The sequence below is a fragment of the Protopterus annectens genome, chromosome 3.part1 (assembly GCF_019279795.1).
Source record: "Protopterus annectens isolate FY-2018-M chromosome 3.part1, PAN1.0, whole genome shotgun sequence".
Taxonomy (NCBI): domain Eukaryota; kingdom Metazoa; phylum Chordata; order Ceratodontiformes; family Protopteridae; genus Protopterus; species Protopterus annectens.
This window is the reverse complement of record NC_056732.1, coordinates 1534586360-1534607621: the sequence shown is the minus strand read 5'-3', so window position 1 is coordinate 1534607621 and position 21262 is coordinate 1534586360. Positions and strand designations below refer to the sequence as shown.

At 41.5% G+C, this 21262-nt stretch overlaps 1 protein-coding gene across 2 annotated transcripts in view; it reads left to right on the top strand.

The window, feature by feature from the left end:
- Positions 1–21262, top strand: part of LOC122798555 (autophagy-related protein 9A-like) — a 1089020-nt gene that overhangs the window by 246521 nt on the left and 821237 nt on the right. For both annotated transcript variants that reach the window (XM_044067609.1, XM_044067608.1), the window contains exon 3: positions 11082–11125. In XM_044067609.1, the coding sequence (XP_043923544.1) occupies positions 11082–11125 (44 nt within the window). The remainder of the gene's footprint in view (positions 1–11081; positions 11126–21262) is intronic.

Below are 21262 nucleotides of genomic sequence, written 5' to 3'. Positions count from 1 at the left end.
CAGTGCAAAGTCATTCTCATAGCTCCCGTCTGGCCTCGCCAAGTGTGGTTTCCCTTCCTATGTTCTCACCTTTTGGCTCCTCCATGGACTCTAGATCCATGCCCGGATCTACTTGCTCATCTGTCAGGCTTGCCCCTGCCCAACCTGGACAGTCTCAAGCTGACGGTGTGGCTGCTCCAGTTCCCATGATCATCAGGACTCCCAGACTTTCATCTCCTGTTAAGAACATTCTGGTAGCATCTCTCAAAGCCTCCACTAGGAAACTCTACAGTAGCAAGTGGAGACGTTTTTCCGTTTGGGCCTCTCAACGCAATCAGAACCCTTTTACAGCCCCCATTCCAGTCGTTTTAGATTTTTTGGCTGGTCTCTTTCAATCGGGCGCAAGTTCTTCCACCATCAAGGTTCATCTGGCTGCCATCTGTAATTTCCATGTAGGCGAAAATAAGGTTGCTCTGGCCTCTGCCAAATTGTGTAAAGCATTACTGAAGGGCACCTTTCTCTTGCGCCCTCCAGTTAGAGACAGATGTTCATCATGTTTCACTGTTGCAGTCATGACTGTAGGGTTCTCCCCTGCCGGCAGGCAGTCCTCGGTCGGCCAGAATCCCAAAGTCTGGGTCCGGCGTCGGCTGTTCAGCCATGCTCCCTGATGTCAGAGCGCCAGGAGTACAAAGCTGACAGCCGACGCCATGTTCCCCAGTCTTTCTTGCCGTGCGGTGACAGCAGTTCGCAAGTGAGGGTCGGCTGACTCCTGACAATTTTTTCTAATCAAACTTCAGTCCGAAGACTTTCTTCTCCTACTCAAAGCTAAGTACCCCGTTGGGGAAACTTTTTTCTTGCTCCAGTCCGATGTCAGAAAAAGTTAATAATTGTATTTCATGTGGGAAGCAAATACCTCATAAGGATTTTCATTCTTACTGTATTCCTTGCTTAGGCCCTGACCACGACGTAGCTAGTTGTCGGTTTTGTGCTAGATTCAATCAGCGTACTGTTAAACGAAGGTACGATTTTGCTTTTCATTACTTCGGTAGGCGTTTTAATTACAAAATGTCGTCGGATACGGTTCCGGCTACCGGAGTTCATAAATGACGCAAGGACAAAGACAGGCCTCCGAGGTCCAAATCAGACGATATCGCACAAGTGGAGCCAGCTTCAGGTTCGGCCGTCGTCAGTGAGGCGCTTTTGCAGCCCCTGTCGGCCATTTCGGAACCGATAGCTGAAACGGACTCCCACGAGGAGCCAACTAGGCCTTTGAATATTTCAGTTGGCCCTTCGGACAATGCTCCTTCGGATGGGTCCGGAGCCGCTGTGCAGGTACCGGCTTCCGAGGGGGTTTTCAGGCCTACTCAGCTTCTTATAAAGGCAAAGACTCCTTCCAAATCAAATACTGCAACCCAGGCCTCTTCTGATCCGGCTCCCAAGTCTCAGAAACAGTTACTTAAAATGGCGGAGGACTTACTTACTATGATTAGGGGTTAACATCCCCCTCCAGATAAAAGGCCAAGGCAGGAAGTTTATTATGACTCCTCTGATCAGGCTTCTGTTTCTTCTTCTGACCAGGAATATTCTTTCCCTCCTTATGAGGATTCTGATGCTGAGGAATCCATTCCTTCAGCTTCTCCCCCTGAGGATTTCTCTTTTGGGGAAACTTTGCATGAAATGAGGGAACATTTCCACTGGGAAGGACAGGAGTACTCGGAATCTAAGAAAAGACTAAGGGATTTTCTTCTTCTTCCCAACATAGGCCACTGGCTATTTCTCCTATTTTGGATATTGTGGATGATGCTTTTTCGGAGGCTAACTTTAACTCCTGACTCTTTTCCTCCAGCTCCTGTTAAGCCATACAGATACTATAGGGTTCCTGATTCCCACCAGTTTTTATTCAAGAACCCTACTGCTGACCCTGAAACCATTTCTCAGGGTCCTAAGGACGTTAAGGCCGCTTCTGCTAAAAATCCCATTCCCACTGAGAAGGATTCCAGATCTTTAGAAAGATGGGGCAAAAAAGTGTACACTTCTGCTACTTTATCTATTAGGGCTTTAAAATGTCACTTTCATATGCTGAAATACCAGCAATTTCTCCTGTCTGTTTTAAAGCAAAAGCTAACTTCCATTTCCGCCTGTGCAGTTGATAAGGAACTACATGACTTATTGCATGCCACTGAACAAGTTGGGAAGCATGGTTTACACTGTGGATTTGATGCCTTGGGGGCTTCTTGTAGGGCTGCTGCCTCTGACACCGTAATTAGAAGGCATGCATGGTTAAAGGAACAAAATTTGCCAGATCAGGTAAAGGCTAAATTATTGGATGCTCCTGTTCAGCATAATGTTTTATTTGGATTTAAAGCTGAAGACGTGATTAAAAAGATGGAGGACAAGGCAAAGTCCATGCAAACAGTTAAAGATTTCTTACAAGTACAGCCACCCAGATTTAGCAGGAATTGGCCTACAAAAAATTGGTCCTTTCCCAATTCAGACAGGCCTCAGAGGGGTAGATATAGACGTCCCCGAGGTAGGCCTCAAACGCAAGCCTCTTATAAACCAAGACAGTGGACTGCTTCCACCCCTAGGGGAGGAGAAGACAGGTCGCAAGCTCATAGAAAACAGACTCAATGACTCCCTCTGTTGGGCTGCAGGAACTTCTTGCCTGGAAGCACCTCTCGGAGGAAAACTTTCTCTTTTTCATCTAAATTGGACTCATATAACCCAAGACAAGTGGGTTCTGGATGTGGTTTCAAGAGGTTACAAATTCCATTTTCATACCCCACCAAGGCCAAGCGGATGGCCAGATCTTCCAAAACATCAATGGTCAGAGGCATTAAACCAGGTGGAAGCTCTCTTGGCTATGAAAGCCATAGAACTAGTTCCACTTTCAGAGATGGGACAAGGTTTTTACTCAAGGCTCTTTCTAGTCCCCAGGAAGCAAAATTCATGGAGACCCATTCTGGATCTGTCAGTCTTGAACACTTTTCTAGAGATACCAAATTCAAGATGATTACTCTACAGCAGCTACTCCCAGTGCTGACCAAAAATGCATGGATGGTAACTTTGGATTTAAAAGAAGCATATTTACACATTCCCATCAGACAGGAACGCAGAAAATACCTCAGGTTCAAGGCAGGATCGAGGCACTACCAATTCTCTGCGCTGCCCTTTGGATTGTCTACTGCGCCCAGGGTCTTTACCAAGTGCCTGGCTCCAGTAGTAGCTTATTGCAGACTCAAGGGAATTCAAATTTACCCTTATCTGGACGACTGTCTTATTCAGGCAGACAGCAAGGATGTCTTACTCCAGCATCTATAGTTTGTTCAGAATCTTCTCAAGTTCCTGGGATTCACTGCAAACATAAAAAAGTCAAATTTGACACCCTCACAACAGATAATTTTTCTGGGCGCTTCTCTAAACACAACAACCCAGATGGCATTTCTGACATACGAAAAACAGTTACAGCTGGCTTCAACTTTCAAAACCTTGGCAACTACAACTCGGCTATCTGCAAGGAGTTTCCTGCAGGCTCTGGGTTACATGGCCTCCTGCATCCTTCTCGTACCATATGCAAGACTACATATGAGGAAAATACAGTGGTACCTAAAAAGTGTATGGTCTCAGCATTGTCACAGTCTAGACATACTGATCTCCGTCCTGCCTTGTCTTCAAAAGGAATTCCTTTGGTGGTCCAAGGCATGTACTCTAAACAAAGGAAAACCCTTCTGTCTGCCTCCCGCCACTCAGATTCTAACCACGGATGCCTCAAATTATGCATGGGGAGCCCATTTTCGGGGCAACTGTCTGCAGGGCCTTTGGACAAAGGATCAGAAGCACCTGCATATCAATTTAAAGGAAATGTTAGCCGTTCAGAAAGCTCTATTGGCCTTCAGGAATCTTCTACAACCAGGACAACTACTGATACGGACAGACAACACCACAGTTATGTGGTACATAAACAAGCAAGGGGGATCTCATTCCTACCCCCTTTGCAGACTAGCCATGGATCTTTGGAACACAGCTCTAGCTTGCAATCTGGACCTTCAAGCACAGTTTCTGCCAGGGAAGCAAAACTTCCTGGCAGACAGTCTGAGCAGAAACCTTTCGGATCCACACGAATGGATGTTGGACTCCGAAATATTCAAGATGATTACAGCAGTCTGGGGATGTCCTCACATAGACCTCTTTGCATCCCACCTCAATCATCAACTACAAATTCTTTGCACCAGGACTTTCAACGATCAAGCTTGGAAAGTGGATGCTCTATCATTCAGTTGGAGAAACCTCTCGGGATATGCCTTTCCGCCTCTTCCTCTTCTTCCACGGGTATTACTAAAGATCAAGCAGGACAAGCCCAAGATGATAATCTTGCTGGCCCCAAATTGGCCACGACAGTTTTGGTACCCAACACTGAGAAACCTTTGTCTAGAGCCATCCTGGGTTTTACCACAGATTCCGAACCTTCTGTCCCAACACCAGGGTCAGATTCTACACTCCCATGTCAAAACTCTCAGCCTGGCGGCCTGGTTAATCCAGGATCCTTGATTCATTCTCTCCTACCCAAGCAGGTTATGGATGTCATTTTAGAAGCCAGACGTCCTAGCACTAGAAAATCTTATGCAGGAAAATGGAAAGATTTTGTTCCTGGATGCAGGCTCAGGATTTTGATCCTCTTATTCCTAACATTCCTCAGATTTTACTTTACCTGTCAGACCTCTTACATAAGGGTCTCTCTTTCTCTTCCATAAAGATACACACCTCTGCTATTTCTGCTCATTATAATACAGACCCTCCTATCTTTTCCCACCAGCTCATGAGACAATTTCTCAGAGGAGCTAAGAACTTAAGGCCACCTAGATCTCCTCCCATTCCTGCTTGGGATCTCAACTATGTTTTGGAAAAGCTCACCTTACCTCCTTTTGAGCCTACTGCCTCATCTGACATCAAGTTTTTATCTTGGAAGACAGCCATCTTGTTAGCTCTGACCTCTGCCAGGAGGGTTTCAGAGTTGCAAGCTCTTATGGCTGTGGAACCTTATATTATTTTTCATCAAGACAGGGTGTCTTTAAGGACTAATCCTACTTTCATGCCTAAGGTGGATTCCAAAGTGGCTTTAAATCAAACTATTCACTTGCCAACTTTTTTCCCCACTCCTCAAAATAAAGGGGAAAGGATCTTACATTCCTTGGATGTACACAGACAACTAAGTTTTTACCTGGACAGAACCAAGGACATCAGGAAATCAGAGCAATTGTTTGTTTCTTATGCTTCAAGTTCCCAAGGTAAAGCCATTTCAAAACAGACCCATTTCTAAATGGATTGCTCATGGAATCAGATTTTGCTATTCACACCATGGAAAGCAAATCCCAGGGAGTATAAGGACTCACTCTACCAGAGCTGCTGCCACTTCTGCTGCCTTCCTCAGGGGAGTTCCTACCAAAGACATTTTGGAAGCTGCAACTTGGAGTTCAGTGCATACTTTTTCCAAGCACTACAATCTGCCTCTCTACTCTAAGTCTAGGGCAGGCTTTGCTTCTGCAGTCTTGCAGGGCCTTATAGCCGCCCTCTGCTTTATGACCACCTCCCTTTCTTTCTGCTTTGGGATTCTACCCTACAGTCATGACTGCAACAGTGAAACACGATGAACATAGTACAGTTGTGTACACTTACCATAAATGTAGATGTTCGAGTGTCTTCACTGTTGCAGTCTGGGTTTCCCACCCTCCTGTCCCCTCTTATTTTTTTCTTTTGTGTGGTTCCTTTTTTCACCCTTCTTCTGAGGTGTATTTGCAAAAGGTATGGGACCTTACTCATTTTGGAACTTCTGACATCTGGGGCAAGAAAAACTGGAGAACATGGCGTCGGCTGTCAGCTTTGTACTCCTGGCGCTGTGACGTCAGGGAGCATGGCTGAACAGCCGACGCCGGACCCAGACTTTGGGATTCTGGCCGACCGAGGACTGCCTGCTGACAGGGCAGAACCCTACAGTCATGACTGCAACAGTGAAGACACTCGAACATCTACATTTATGGTAAGTGTACACAACTGTACTTTCCTCCCTGGGATCTGACTTTAGTCCTTCAAGCATTGACCTCTCCACCTTTCGAACCTGCCGGTTCAGTCCCTATGAAATTCTTTTCTTGAAAGATGGCATTCCTGGTTGCCATCACCTCAGCTAAAAGAGTTTCAGAGTTACAGGCCTTATCCTCCGTGCCCCCTATTTGATTTTTCACAAGGACAGGGTTTTGCTGCGTACAAACCCCTCCTTCCTTCCCAAGGTGTCCTCAGCAGCCAATATTAACCAATCTATAAATTTGCCAGTCTTCTTCCCAAATTTCCAAAAAAAGGCGAATATAGACTCAATTTATTGGACGTCCATAGACAGCTTCATTTTTACCTTCATAGGACTAAACCCTACTGAAAGTCGGATCAACTGTTTGTCTTGTTTTCAAAATCATGTTTGGGCAAAGCAATTTCGAAAGTGTCCTTAGCAAGGTGGCTTACTCTTTGTATTGCACAAGTATACAAGGACAAATGCTTATCTCCTCCTGGCTTACTGAAGGCTCATTCCACTAGATCAGTGGCCACTTCTGCAGCTTTCTGGCCAAAAGTACCTTTAGATGATATCTGTGGGCCAATTCGCATACATTTATCTCTCATTATAAATTAGATTTGATTTCTAGAGGGAGAGCATCCTTTGGCTCTGCAGTGCTCAGAAATATCCTTCCATAAGGGCCTCCCAGGAATACTAGTAGCTGGGGACTCTGACCCATATGTGCAGAAAGAATGAAGTTAACTACTTCAGATAAAGAAGTTATGTACTCACCATAACGTTCCATCTGAGTAGTTAGACTTCATTCTTCTGCACCTTCCCTCCCTCCATCCCCCTCACTATTCAGGTCTTATCCTGTTTGGATTGTGGGTTACGTTGCTAGTTAGTGACAGCAAACTCGATCTGGGGTTAGTCAGGAGGAAGTGATGTATTATAGGTAGGGGAGGAGCTTGGAGCTCAGAGCTGATGCTTGTAAAAGTTTTGCCAGCTCGCATCCGAACCTGATCCGAATACCCATATGTGCAGAAGATTGAAGTCTAACTACTCAGATGGAACGTTATGGTGAGTACATAACTTCTTTTTTTGCTGATGTTATTGTTAAAATGGTTCTTATAGCTAGCACTGCTTGTGGTTATTGCAACTGTTGTACTTTTTCACTTGCCATGGATAAGAACTTCAGGCATTGAAGCCACTGTGGTCCACAGGATCCTGCCCCAGCACACTCACAATCGTGGTTTGCCTGAGACTGGATCTCTTTACAGCAGATTGTGCTATTTGCAGGGCCTTTGGGCCTCAGTCAGCAGACAGGAGGAGTAAACTTATCCTGGAAGGGTGCCTACCTCTTGACCTCCTCCCCCTAAGACTTCTTCAGACAGGTGCAATGAGAGGAAAGAAAAAGACGAGAAAAAAGAAAAGGAAAAGAAAAATAATGTGGAAAGAGTAAACCAGAAGAAACAAGTCCATCTTCAGCCCCAGAAGATCCAGGGTAGGAGCCAGCACATCTTCCTCCTCCTGGACTTGTATTAGTGCATCACACTTCATCTGTGGCTCAGTCTACTTAGGAATTTACTGTAATCCCAGACAGGTCTACAAGAAAATCCATCAGTAGGCACTTCCCTGAAAAGGAACTGTCCCATTTTTTGACATCATGTCTTCCATCTACTTTCTCTCCATTCTACTGTGTCTTTTAATAGTATAACAGATGTTGACTGGGTCCATACACTGAGGGCTTGTCCTGAAGGCACCCCATCTCCCATAGTATCTAGGGCAAATCTGGCTGGCCCACGGTCCCATTTGCTTGATCCTTCCCCAATCCCTATTTCAACACTAGTAGTTTTTTAGCCAAGATATCTGCTGGAGCCTGTGTCTCTGATGCCATCTTGTAACGTCCCCTCAGCGCCAACACCTTTGTATCCAATTTACCCAGTGCCAAGACCTTCATTGCTGACTGCGTGGCATTAAATCCTTATTACCATTCTTGATGCCCACTAGTTTGGTGCTGTTCTTATTGTTGAAGCTCCTGGTCTTTGACTCATTGGCACTGATCTCCATTTTAAAGCCCTCTGGATTGTTGGTGTTGGGGCTTCCCTCCTTGGTGCTCCTAGAATCCACTTTAGTGGAGATGGATACAGCTGTCTGAAGTTGGGGCTCTCTGATGCTGATAGATTTGGAATCTGCCATCAAAGCTGTGTAGAATGATTGTCTGTCCTCCAAGACTACATACAAAGCCTCCACTGATGTTGGCTGCAACCCAGGCACCCACCACTTTGTCCTTCAGCCTGCCCATCATATGGAGTAGAGCAGAATGGAAGGCCTCAAAGAACTTGCATAGGTTTGATCTGAGTCCTCTGGGGATGTTGGTTTGCCATTATGTCCTATCTGTGGGCCAAGTCATAGTCCACACTGTGCTGAGAATGCTGTGGAGGGTCTTTAGTTTCTCCATGGTCCAGTCCACACTCTTTTTTTTTTTCTTTTCTTCTCTTGCAGAGTTTAGTGTGCAGGTACTATTCTTATTGTAGCTACGTATGTGCAGCAATGGTTCTGTTTCCCTTTGTTTCCTTTCCATTTGGACTTTTGGTCTAGATGGGATTTGATCTCTCCTGGTGTTTTCTATTCTCTAGGTTCTGGTAAGAAATGGCTTCTTCTCACACATGCATAGGATCCCACTTCCCCCCTTTTTCAAGGTGTTGCTTAGCCCTTAAAGGTGTGGGTTATCTGAGTGATCTCTTTCTACTGAGTATGGCAGAACGGTAGTGTGCATCCAGTGACCCCTTTTTGTGTCATTGGTTTGCTAGGCCTTTCATCTGCATTCAGTACTCCAAGGTGATGGACATTATTTCAGAGGTTGTCAGAGAGTTGATTATAATTGGATATCACTCTTCTCATGGCTATCCTTTAGCCTTTCTTCCACATCTAGCAGACTTGTTGTTATTGAGGACTTCTCTTATCCATCATTCTTTTAGTTGGAGGTGAGGCCACTTTTTAGCAAATGCTGCTGACCAGTGATAACTTACTTTTAGCATTACCTTGAATTTACTTAAGGTGCATCTTCTGGCTTTCAGGAGATTTTCCTTTGTTTCTGTGCCTTTGTGGGTCAACAGGAGCTAATAGGCAGCTGACATTATTGGCTTGCAGGTGCTTTCTCTTGCCCATGTTGGCACAACTGGTAGTTCAAGGGATGGAGTAGAGGAGGTGTGTTTGTTGTTCTGTGGTAACCGTATCCCAGATTATGTGGCCCTTGCCCAGGAGTTAGATGTCAGTGTCAACCTCTCATTTTTCTGTGGAGATGTTATCTCAGCCATTCAGTTTGTGAGTATGAGGGCTGCTTGGCAGATGATGTCTGCCTAGTGTTTATTTTTGGGGTGTAGCCTCTGTGTGTTACATTGTTATGGGAAATTAAGTTTGAACACTACCGTGTTGATGGTATGGACTCTGTGCTTTCTAGCATAGCTTCAGAGGAGGTTCCTTTTGGTTTAGTGACCTGGGTTCCCATATGGGGCTACCCTGCACAATCATTTAGCTAACATGCTCAGCGACTTCATAGCAACTGATTTCACATGACAGTCAGTGAAGGGGAGAGATTAATATTTTACCCTTTTTCCTCTCTATCTTATTTCTTTATGTACATTGCAGCCACTAATTCCAAAGCAAGTGGTGGCATAGTGATATCTTCCTCCTGATAGAGATCCAAGTTATTTTGCAGTGGTGGTTCCAGTAACTCATTGGTTAGCTCTTGGAGAACATGCTGACATAGAAGTAACAAGGAATGCCCAAGATTAGAGCTTGCTGCACATGCTTCCTTAGCGGCATCAGGTTTGCATTGGCAGGTGGTCATACATATGCTAGGCCACAGTGTTGCCCATGGTGTGTGATTCTTGTTTAAGCCTGTCTATCCATCTGCTCCTAACCTGGGAGTCTTCCTTCTGGATGTCATATTTTCTGCCCACTAGACTTGTTGTAGGGGCAATATGTAGTTTAGGTGTACCAGAAAAAAGTGTAAAGTTTGGTTTTGTGTGTTTAGAATTGAATGAATGAGTAGGATTTACAATGGAATAAAGAGAATAGAAATAATCCTGGTGATGAGATGGGTAAAGTGGAAAATGGTGAGGCACTGGAATGTTGGATGGAAAACTCTGGAATTAACTACAGCAATGTGTTGCTTAAAGTGAGGATGTTGAAGTAAAGCCATGATAGGTAAATAGGTAGCTTATTTTGACCAAAGTACAGAAGGGTTGGATGAATTGGGGTGGTGATGGTAGTGTAGTTAGGAAGGATGGGTAAGAAGAGTAAGAAGAAGGACACCTGTGAGGCCAGAAGCCATTTGTGCAGTGCATTGTAAAGGGCCTTTGGTGAAGGCCTGTAGGATGCTGGGCTATATGGCAAGGTGGGATGGAGGATGGGCTAGAATGGTACAGGTGTAATTTTTCCACCACGGTGGGTATTTGGTAAGAAAACACCTGGAGTACTAGTTATAGGTTTGAAGTACTTACATGAAAAATGATTACAGGTTATGTGGTGTGCAAAGGAAGGGGTGCTAAGGTGTTGAGAGGAATGGAGTGTCTTGTGTATGAATGAAGTCTGCAGGTGATAGGGATGTACAAACTAGAAGAAAGCAGGGAATGAGAAAACAGTGAAGGATCATCATACTGGCTAGAATGTGGTGGCTGTCTTAAAGGTGAGCATGAATTTTGAGAAAGAAGGGTCTTGTGGCAGCTGGAAGGAGGAAAATTCAGGTTTATTTTACAAAGTAGGCTAGATCTCAGAATGTTTCCAGTTTTATGTATTTGCAACTTTTCTATATGGATTTGTTGCATGCACTGTCACTAACTTGTTGCAGTGGATGAATCTGTTAATTGTAAAGACTAGAAAGATGGTGTGAGACAGGTGCATGTAGCCATAGAAATACTAAATTTTTTGAGAGACTCACTTTATTTCATCCGTCTTTATTCTGCAGTTAATTTAATTTTTGTATTCACACATGCATGAACTGTTTTCAGTTTAAAAAACATTGCTACTGATAAATGGTATTTTGACTTTCTCTTTTTAGATTCCTGGCACCATATAAACAACCTGGACAATTTCTTCACAAGAATATCCTTTTGGTCATAATGAAGAGATGTTAATTGTTTATGATGACGTAGACTTTGTAAGAATGTAATATATGAAAGAGTTGTGCTTGAAGAAATGTACAATGCAGCATTTGTAGGCATCAGCAGTCAGCATATGAGTGTAACTACTGAATTCCAAATTCTAGTGTACAAAAATACAAGGTTGTGATACTGCTGTTTCAAACATTTTGCATTAAATGATATGATGGGCAACTATGAAGGTGTAGGAAATCAGCCACCCTTTATTGATGGTAATTTTTTTAAGCATTTTGTGACATTTGATTATGGCTTCAGAATTTATGGAGAAATATACTCAATTACTTATGTTTGAAAATGCTAGTTTAATTAAATGGTGAGATGACAGCAGGAATTTCACTTGTGTAAAGTTTTTTTTTTTTGTTTGTTACATTTTCTTTACATCTCTAATCTACTGTATAAAACAGCACCACAGGAAAGATTTCTTCATACAAAAACTGAAATTTTTATGAAAACGGGAGTTATTTACACAATAAAACATCTAATGCTGCGTTAAATCTGAATAGTACACTGCACTGCACTGCATATAAGAACCAGAGGCATTTTATTTTTCAGGTCTATGTGTCAGGAAGATTAGTAAAATATCACAGAATACTGGAAGCCAGCTTCATGGATGTCTGGATTTTACACATGGATGTCATGATAATAGGTGTGACATGAGGTCAGTCATTTGATTGCTGGAAGAGCCAGTGAGAGATATGTGGTGTGAGTGGCTGCTGGCCTGTGGGATATATGGTATGATTGGCTGCTGGCCTGTGGGATATGTGGTATGAGTGGCTGCTGGGTTGTGGGCTATGTGGCCTCTGGCCTGTCTCATTTCACAGGGTGGAATTTTAACTTTGCAGTGCCTGACACTTGTCAGGATAGATGAGCTGTGGTACAGTGTACAAGCTGTGTTTGTGTCTTCTTTGAAGTTTGCATGGAAGTATGCAGGCCAAGGGTCATTGCATACAGCAATCCTGCCAATTTCTATATGTAAAATACAAAAGCCCCCTCCTCCTCCTTTAGTTCTAGTTCTAGTTCTAGAGCTGATAGCATCTTTGCCCTGCCACAGCTTCTAGGCTACTAATTATAGAGGCTTATCAACCTGTTTTTCTCTGTTTAACTTCTCTGAATGTTTTGGGCTTCTAATACCATAAAGGGACTGTACCCCATTCCTAAATCAGGGTATAATTAAAGTTCATGCATATACTATTGTTTCAGTCTTTGATGTTTTCAAAAAAGCTCTTTGTAGCACCCACAGTGTCCAGAATGGACCCCTCCTACAATTCATATGGAGTTACATTGAATGGTAGCATATCTAAATACAGCTGCAGATTATTTTAATTAGACCCGTTGCTCCTGCTACTGTTGGAACTTTCTGGGTATCTTTCTTCCATATTGCTCTCGTTTCTTTCTGCAAATCTTGGTATTTTATGACTTTGAATCAAAAGTGCACTCGAGTTACCAAAGATAGATATATAAATTCCAAATTGTTTTATTTTGTATACAAGCTAAATGCTCTTGCTCAGTGCTTTATCAGGTATAAAACAATTATTTAGAAGAAAATTACAGTTGTTTATAATCTAAAGAAATCACATGACATCTTATCAATCCATTCATTGGTCAGTTAATTAGCAACAATTAAAATAATTAAAAATAAAGACTACATTTTTTCAGAAAAGGTTTCAGAGAGTTATGTTCAAACCTGGAAAAATATCAGCACAAAGTAAATGAAGCCATTTCTATTCAGTATTCACAAGTTCATAGGTAGGTACTAGGGTATCGGCCCAAGGGCCTACGTAAGCCTAGTCAGCAAGGTTCCATAGCTTACGCCACCCATGAAAGTTATTTTCCTGTGCCACTGTCCAGCAGAGACACAGAAGTGATCCCTGGGGTGTATTTCCTATTTCCCATCCACTCATCAGGATTTTTCTTGAAGAGTGCTAGTGAAGAACTTTGCTTGACATAGATGGGTAGGTTGATCCAGAGTATAGGAAGTCACTGGGACAGGAATCTATCCCTCCTGCATGTCCTGTTTATTGTGGTGATGAAGGTTTAGGTCCCTAGAGCGTGTAGCTCGGAGGGATTGGGATTTCTTTAGGTGTAGCATGTCCAACAGCTCTGGGTTTGACATAGCTTTATATGTTAGGCAGAGATCACCTCGGAGTAGGCGATATGCTATGGAGTAAAGCTGGAGTTTTTTGAGGCGGTCAGTGTAGGGCATTTGTTTGAGGCCAGTAGTCCTCTTTGTGAGGTACTTCTGTGGCCTTTCCAGCTGCTGCAGATGTCTTGTGAGGTACATTCCAAAATGGGCGTTGTACTCTATAATGGGTGTAATGAGTGACGAGTAGAGAGGAGCAATGACCTCTTTTTTTCCTGGATGAGAACCCTTTTATGATGAGGTGTGCAATGTAAAAGGACTTTCTGACTACTGTGGCGATGTGATTATCAAAGGAGAGACCACCTAGGTCCCAAGGTCTTTTATCACGCATTCGGGGTTAAGTAGATTTCTGCCAATGTGGTAGTTTATGGGTACAGAGTTTTTACCAAAGAGGATGACACTGCACTTTTTGGCATTGAGCTTGAGGCCATGGCTCTGACACCAGGCATCTGTCTCAGTGAGGCCCTTCTGTAGAATGGCCACATCATTTGGGGACTTGACTATGGCTCCTAGTTTGCAGTCATCTATGAACTTCGTTAGCCAGAGGCCTTCTGTGTTAGCCTGTACTTCAGAGAAGTAGATACCAAACAGGAGAGGTCCCAGGACAGAACCCTGTGGTACTTCACTTCTCACTGCTTTGAGTTCAGATTTAGAGTCTGCAACTTTTACAGTGTGGGTTCTGTCAGTGAGCCAGTTGGCAACCCATCTTGTGATGTAGGGATTTATACCTAGTTTAGTGAGTTTAGCTATAATTCCAGAATGAGGGATGGTATTGAAAGCCTTGGCGAGGTCAAAATAGGCTGTGTGAACCACCTTACCCTCATCCACGGCTTTGGTGACTGCCTCAAAGAAGTCGATCAGGTTCAGGAGACATGATCTGCTTTTCACAAACCCGAACTGGGTGGGATCCAGAGTTTGGAGGTTACCAATGTCTTTGTTTATGAGTTTCATGATGATACGTTCCATGGCCTTGCAGACCAGGCTCGTCAGGCTAATAGGTCGATAGTTCCCGGGATTAGTGGTGGCTCCCCCTTTGTGGAGTGGGATAACTGTTGCTGTGCGCCATTCAGTGGGCACAAAGCCTGATGCGAGGCTATTTTTGAACATGGTGCTTAAGTGGGGAGCCAGTTCGTTCTGAAGTTTGTGTAAAACGCAGCCTGGGATGTTGTCCGCTCCCATGGATGCTGTGATTTTGGCTTTAGAGTCCAGCTTTTACCTGCGTAGTTGTGATTACAGGGACTCTGCATTCTTCCTGTATAGATATGGGCCCTTTAGGGGGTGAGAGGGGGGGTAAAGTTAGCACTGAACCGATCTGCCAGGATGTTGGCAAAATCAGTTGGTTCTGTAATTTTTGTGCCTTTGTGTTGTAACCCAGATTTTAAATTGATGTCACCACCCCCTAATATCTGGTGTAACCAGCTCGAGCAGCATAAATTTAAAAAAAGTATATATAGTCTTTATTATGAATATGTTTGTGCATTGCCTGCCCTAATGTCTGATAAATGGTTGCCAATGCATTCTTTTAATTTTTGATCTGTCTTGCCTATATAAAAAGAAATGCAGGCTTGACATTGTGCTAAATATACTAAATGATTCAAATCCCAATCAGTATAGCTTTGAATACTAAAAATTCTTCCAGAGATTGGATGTTTAAATTGACTGATTCTCAAAATATATCTACAGTAATTACATTTGTGACAAGAACAGTTGCCTGTTCTTGAACTATACCTTAAATTTCTGCGTATCTTCTTTTCTTTGTAGCAGAGCATCTGCTTCAGATTTCGAGCCCTTCTATATCCAAATGAGGGTTTTGTAGAAATAAACTTGTATGTATATTCAGATGTGGGCAAAATGTGCCAATGTTTTATTAATTATTTTATTAACCTCTTCAGAATGTCTGTTGTTTGTCATCAGAAATCCTGGTGTGCTATCAGCATCAGTCACACATTGTCTGTTTAAATTTTGACCACCCTCAGTAAGTATAGGAACTGCCCATGTGTCACGACCTTGCTCCAAGGTTTCTTCCTGCTCCATTGATTTGAAAGACACCTAGTCTTGTCATTTAAAAATCATTCATTAAACATTTTAACTAGTCATGAAAAACCTTATTTTCAGTACTTAACTGTGGTACTTGTGTCATTTGACCTTTTACTATATTACCAAACGTGAGAAGGTTGCATACTTGTTCTGTGTAAATATGAATTCCTCCTAACTCCTTCTGTGTAAACCTTGGTCTAGACTTTATTACTCACATCATTATAAAATTGTATGTTCAAAAAATTAGTACTATGCTGTGAGTCCAAGTATTTAAATCTCAAAAAAGTAGTTGTTTCTCTGAGATAACTAACAAGGTCTTGAATGTCATGTGTAGTATTGTCTCATTAAAAACCACTGTAGAAACGTTCCAAAACACGATAAACACACTAATAAACCAGGCAATAATCAAGATGAACTTCCAAAAGAAAAATTGGAGAGTGAGAATTTTTCTTTTGGAAGTTCATCTTGATTATTGCCTGGTTTATTATTGTCTCATTAAAATGTCATCTACAAAATAATACTGAAAACAGGTATACATTTAAATCAATAAATAAAAACTTATTTTTCCATATGGCCAAGACTAAATTGGCATAGGTATTTGTCATTGGTGTACAAAAATAATTGTCTTGAGACGTAAAAGCGTTATTCTCCAAAACCAACAATAATAATTCACAAATAGTATTAATTTCACAACCAGTTAATGTAGAATGAGTTGTAAGAAAATCTCTTATGTACTCATTCCCAATGTCATTCAGAATTTCAGTGAATAAAGATTCAATATCCATAGTCAGAAAGTAATGTTCATAAATTTGATTTTGAATATACCATAAACAAAAGTGACTCAGTAAATCATTAGTATCACATATGTAACTTTATAAAAACTTCAAGAATTCTTTTAATCTCCTTTCAAAATGAATAGATCGGTTGTGTCACCCAGACTTTCGAAAAGACTTTTGGTCTCATTAGTGGATTATGAGTATCTTGCTGAATCTTAGAGAGACCATAAAAGGTCGGAATAATGTGATGCTGTATATAAAAATAACTGGGTTAGTCTAAGCTAAAATCATTATTTAAATGCATGGAGTAAATTGCACAATTGACTTTCTGAATAATCCTTTTAACTCCCATTCTATCTTAATATATGTCGTGATCATTTAAAAGTGCATCTATAGCCGTCAAAAAAACTCTGTCCATTACAATGATCGAGCCCTCTTTGTCAGCACACGTTATAACAATATCTGTTGCTTGTTTTAAATTCTCTAAAGCTTTTTTCTTTCGTAGGGACAAATTATGAAATCTTCTCCTTTTATTACCAGAAAACAAGAGCATAAATCTTGTTCACATGCATTCTGGAAAGTTTGTACAATACTGTTATTCACTGGTATGAAAGTACTTGAATTCTTGAATTGAATATTAATTTCTCTGCAGTTCTGTCAGCAAAAGTCATTTTTAAATTCAATTGTCATGTAAGAAGTCTCAAATCTGTTACATAATCAGAAAGCGAACTACATCGTTGGAAGGCAAGTTATTGGTTTATAGTTTTTAGGGTGGCTTACAGGTGAACTCTTAAGCAGTAGTATAATTTTTCCTGCTGTTAATCAGGTTGTCTGCTTGGGATGTTCTTACTTAGGGCTAAACCTTTGTGTAAAGATGTGATTACTTCTAGCCAGAAGTTGGACACTGCATCTGGGCTTGGGATTTTCCATTAAGGAGCGTTTCTTAATTTTGTTTCAGTTTCTCTGTCTGTTAATTCATTCCATTTCATATCCTGAAAAATTAAACTCTGTACTGTTTCTTTTACTATTTCTGTCCATTCAGCATCTTTGTTATGTTCCACAGGGTCTTCATAAATATTTCTCCAAAATGCGCCTGTTTCTTCTTTTTTGGTGGTGTTTCTGTTCCTTTTGCTTTGTTTCCCATACTCTATAAAACTTTTATGGATAATCAGTGAATTAGTTGTTTTGTATTTTTCCTTTATATTTATTTGCATATCTTCTAAGTTTTTCTGCTTGTTCTGGTATGTTTTATTTGCAGTGGTGTATAATAGATCCAGGTCTGTTCTGATACTGTGCATTGCTTTTATCATGTCTATCTTTTCATGTATTTTTTATCTGTTCCCTCTTCTGTATTCTTTTAACAGTAGCACTTCTTATTTTAATTGCTTTATGGTTTTCTTTATTGGGTGATTTCAACTACACCACCATTAACTGAGAAAACCACTCATGTACCAACTCCTTCACTCAACACTTTCTAGAATTCATAAATGTCAATGCCCTGGATCAACTTATCCACACCCCCACCAGGGGCAACAATATCCTAGACCTAGTCATTACCAACATGAGTGACCGGTGTTCCACACCTGAAGTCAACTCCTCTTTGGTCAGATCCAACCATAAGCTAATCAACCTAGATATCCACATCCTGCCCCACCCCCCATTAAGGAAACTATGGTAAAAAAATTCTCCAAAGCCAACTTCATGCTTCTTAAGACAGAAGTGGTGAACCTCATGGCACAGCAGATGGACAATACAGTTGCGACTGCTGAATCCTACACAAATGCACTCTTTAAGCACTTACACGAGTGCATGGATTGTGCTATCCTCCAAAAAAAGGAAGCCAATCTGGTGGTCACCTGCTATAAACAAACTCTACAACAGAAGGAAGAAACTGTTGCAAAAGAGTGTAAAATCCCTTGAGTGGAGGAGCTTCCCTGGTCAGCCTCAGTAAGAAGCTGGGATCCTTTATAAGATCCTCCAAAGCTAGCTACGAAAACAAAATTGCCACTGATTCCAGGGACAACCACAAAGCATTCTATAGCTATGTCAAGATTCTCAATGGCAACACCCAGATCTCCTCTGAGTTACAGCACAACGGCATGAAAATTACAGAACCAGCTGATATTGCCAACATCCTGGCATGCTGGAAGGATATATTCCTGTCCCAGAGACTTCCCATACTCTGGAACAAGCTATCCATCTATGTCAAGCAAAGTTCCTCATTAGCACTCTTCAAGAAAAATCATAATGAGTGGATGGGAAATAGGAAATACACCCCGGGGATCACTTCTGTGGCTCTGCTCGACAGGGGCACAGGAAAATAACTTTCTTTGGTGGCATAAGCCAGGGAACCTTGTTAGCTAGGCTTACTTAGGCCCTTGGGTGGGTAGCCTAGTACCTACCTGTGATGCTTCCATGATGGCATTTTATTTCTTCCCTTTCCTTTATTGCTGTGTATTTTTGTGGTAAGACTTTATCTGTTACTAGTTTAGCTGTACAGAGTAGAATTTCTGTTAATAGTTTTGATTACTTGTATTCGTCTGTTTTATCAGACTTCAAACATTTTGGGTGTTACTTTCTGTAATCTGTTTCTTTCATCACTCTTAATATGTCTGTCCATCTCTATTAAATCAAGAAACTGTTCACTTAGATCATTTTCTTCTAAACTGAGGGCACATTCTTTGCTCTCTGTTTCCTGTGGGTATGCCACAGAAAGTTCCATGGTGCCTTCCTGTGACATATCCTCCCTAACTACATCCTGCTTTATTCATTGCTCCTTCATATGGGAACTCATTGGCCTATCGTTCCACAACATTGCCTGCATCAGAGTTGCCACTGTTTCCTGCTCCTTCTCTTGCTGTGCAACTCCAGCTGAACTTCTGTACTAGTTTCCTACTGAAGGCTCCAGAGCATCATCATGTAGCAGGTAATCAGATGCTTCCCTTTCCACCTGCTGCTCCATAATTTGGGGATTCATTGTTCCATCATGTTGTGACATTACCTGAGTTGGATTTTCTACACTAAACCGTTCACTTTGAATACGTTCAGTTTATATTTCTTTAACTTTTCCATTATTAATCCCCCTCTTTTTTTGTTATTTTTTTGGATTGTGAAAATTTTCCATATCCAGTTGACTTTATTTCTCTTCAGATGTCTTTGGTGCTGCTTTTTGGTATTGATTAGTTTGGCTTTATCTGTTGCACGTATATTGCACCATGCTTTTGACTGTTTTTCCTGTGCAGATATTTTTCTTAATTCTAATTTCTTTCTTTCAATCTTTTTGAATATCTTCTGTCTGGGAATTTTGGACTTCTTGCATAGTAGTAACAGTACATAATTTCTTCCTTATTCTTAATAGTCCACTCTGTCATCTTTATGGTTCTTTTTTTGGCCTGTTTTTGAGGAATTTTTTGAGGACTAGTACTTCCTTCTACAGTGGATGGGGGGCATCCTCCCCCTGAGCCAGGCCTGATCCCGTTGTAGGAATGTTCTTGTGTCTTGAAGAGTCTACACTGCCATTTTTCCAGTCCTGGCATGACTGCGCACACCAGGATTGGGCACTTTTGTATCTTGGGACTTGTGCACCCAGCTGTCTTTTTCTATTTTTAAGCTACTTCTCTCTATGATGTATGCTGCATAAGATATAGTCTCCATTTCTTTGAGTTACTAATACCATGATGGGAATGGATCCCATCCTAAGTCAGGGTATGATTAAAGTTCATGAAATTAGTATTGTTTCAACCTTTGATGTTAGCCAGAAGTGTTCTTTGCAGCACCTGCATTGTGCCCAGAATTGACTCCTCCTACAGTTCATATAGAGTTACATGAATTGATAACATTTCTAAATACAACTGTAAATTGTATTTTTTGTGACACCCATTCCTCCTACTACTAATGGAACTGTCTGGATATCTTTCTTCCACATTGCCCTCACTTCTTCCTGCTATTTTATGGCTTTGGTAAGGGGATGACATTTGTGATACTAGTGGTGGCAGAGAGCATGATGATGAAATTCATTGCTTTGAATTGTAAAATGGAGTGTTATATTTGGTTAGAAATGATGTAAATGGAATAGAGAGACCCATTTTATAGGAGATGGTCTTGTAGTAGTACTAGGATGAAGTGCATCTTTTCTGTAGACCAGCTAGAAATGCAAAATAAAAAAACACTTGTTCGTCCACTATACCTTTCTTTGCATGTCAGATACAAAATTATACACATTTATTCCCTTTTTTTAGTAAGTGGTTTAGTATCACAATAATTCAAGCATATCCTAGTTTGTTTGTTTATTTATTTATGTATTTGTCTTTTGATTACCAAGAAAATCCAACTTCCATTTTCAGCATAGACCTGGAGAGAAAAGTTCCAAAAAGTAAGAATAATTTATGCTAATGCATAGATTAAGAATAATTTGAATCAACAGAACATTTTAAAATATAAAGAGTAGCTAAACTGGAACAAAACAGTATATTCAAATATATGCAAAAGGTTACACATATGAAGTGTCCAAGAAAACTGATTTGGCAGTCTTGCAATCGTTTGAAGTCCCAGAAACATTGATAGAATTAGTGCAGGCTGTGTACAAGGATCCAATAATACAACTGTGAACAGTGTTTGGACTCGCTGAGTGTTCCCTGTGAGAGTGTGTGCAGATGAGGGTTCAGTTCTGAGCCCACATTTGTTCATACAGGTGATGGACTACATTAGCAAACAGGTTGGTCAGGACAGCGTAACAGAGCTGTTGTATACAACATCATCTGCATACACCAAAGCTGTTGTATGCAAATGATGTGGCATTACATGCAGACTATGATCAAGAACTTCTGCTGATGATAGGGGAATGGACTGCAAAACTGAAGACACATGGGGTGAAACGAAGTACAGATAAGACAGTTGTAATGCAGCAAATGCGGGAAATCAGAAGAAGCTTAGAACTGAGATAGAAGGGAGAACAGTGGAACAGGTTAGCAGCTTCAGTTATCTCAGAGTGGTGGTTGAGGAGAATTGAAGTCTGGATGAGGAGGTCAAAGCTAGTGTCAGAGCGACTGCAGCCAACAGGCACAGAGTTTCTGGGTAGTATGTGACAAAAGAATTTCAAAAAAGCTGAAAAGCAAGATGTGCAATACAG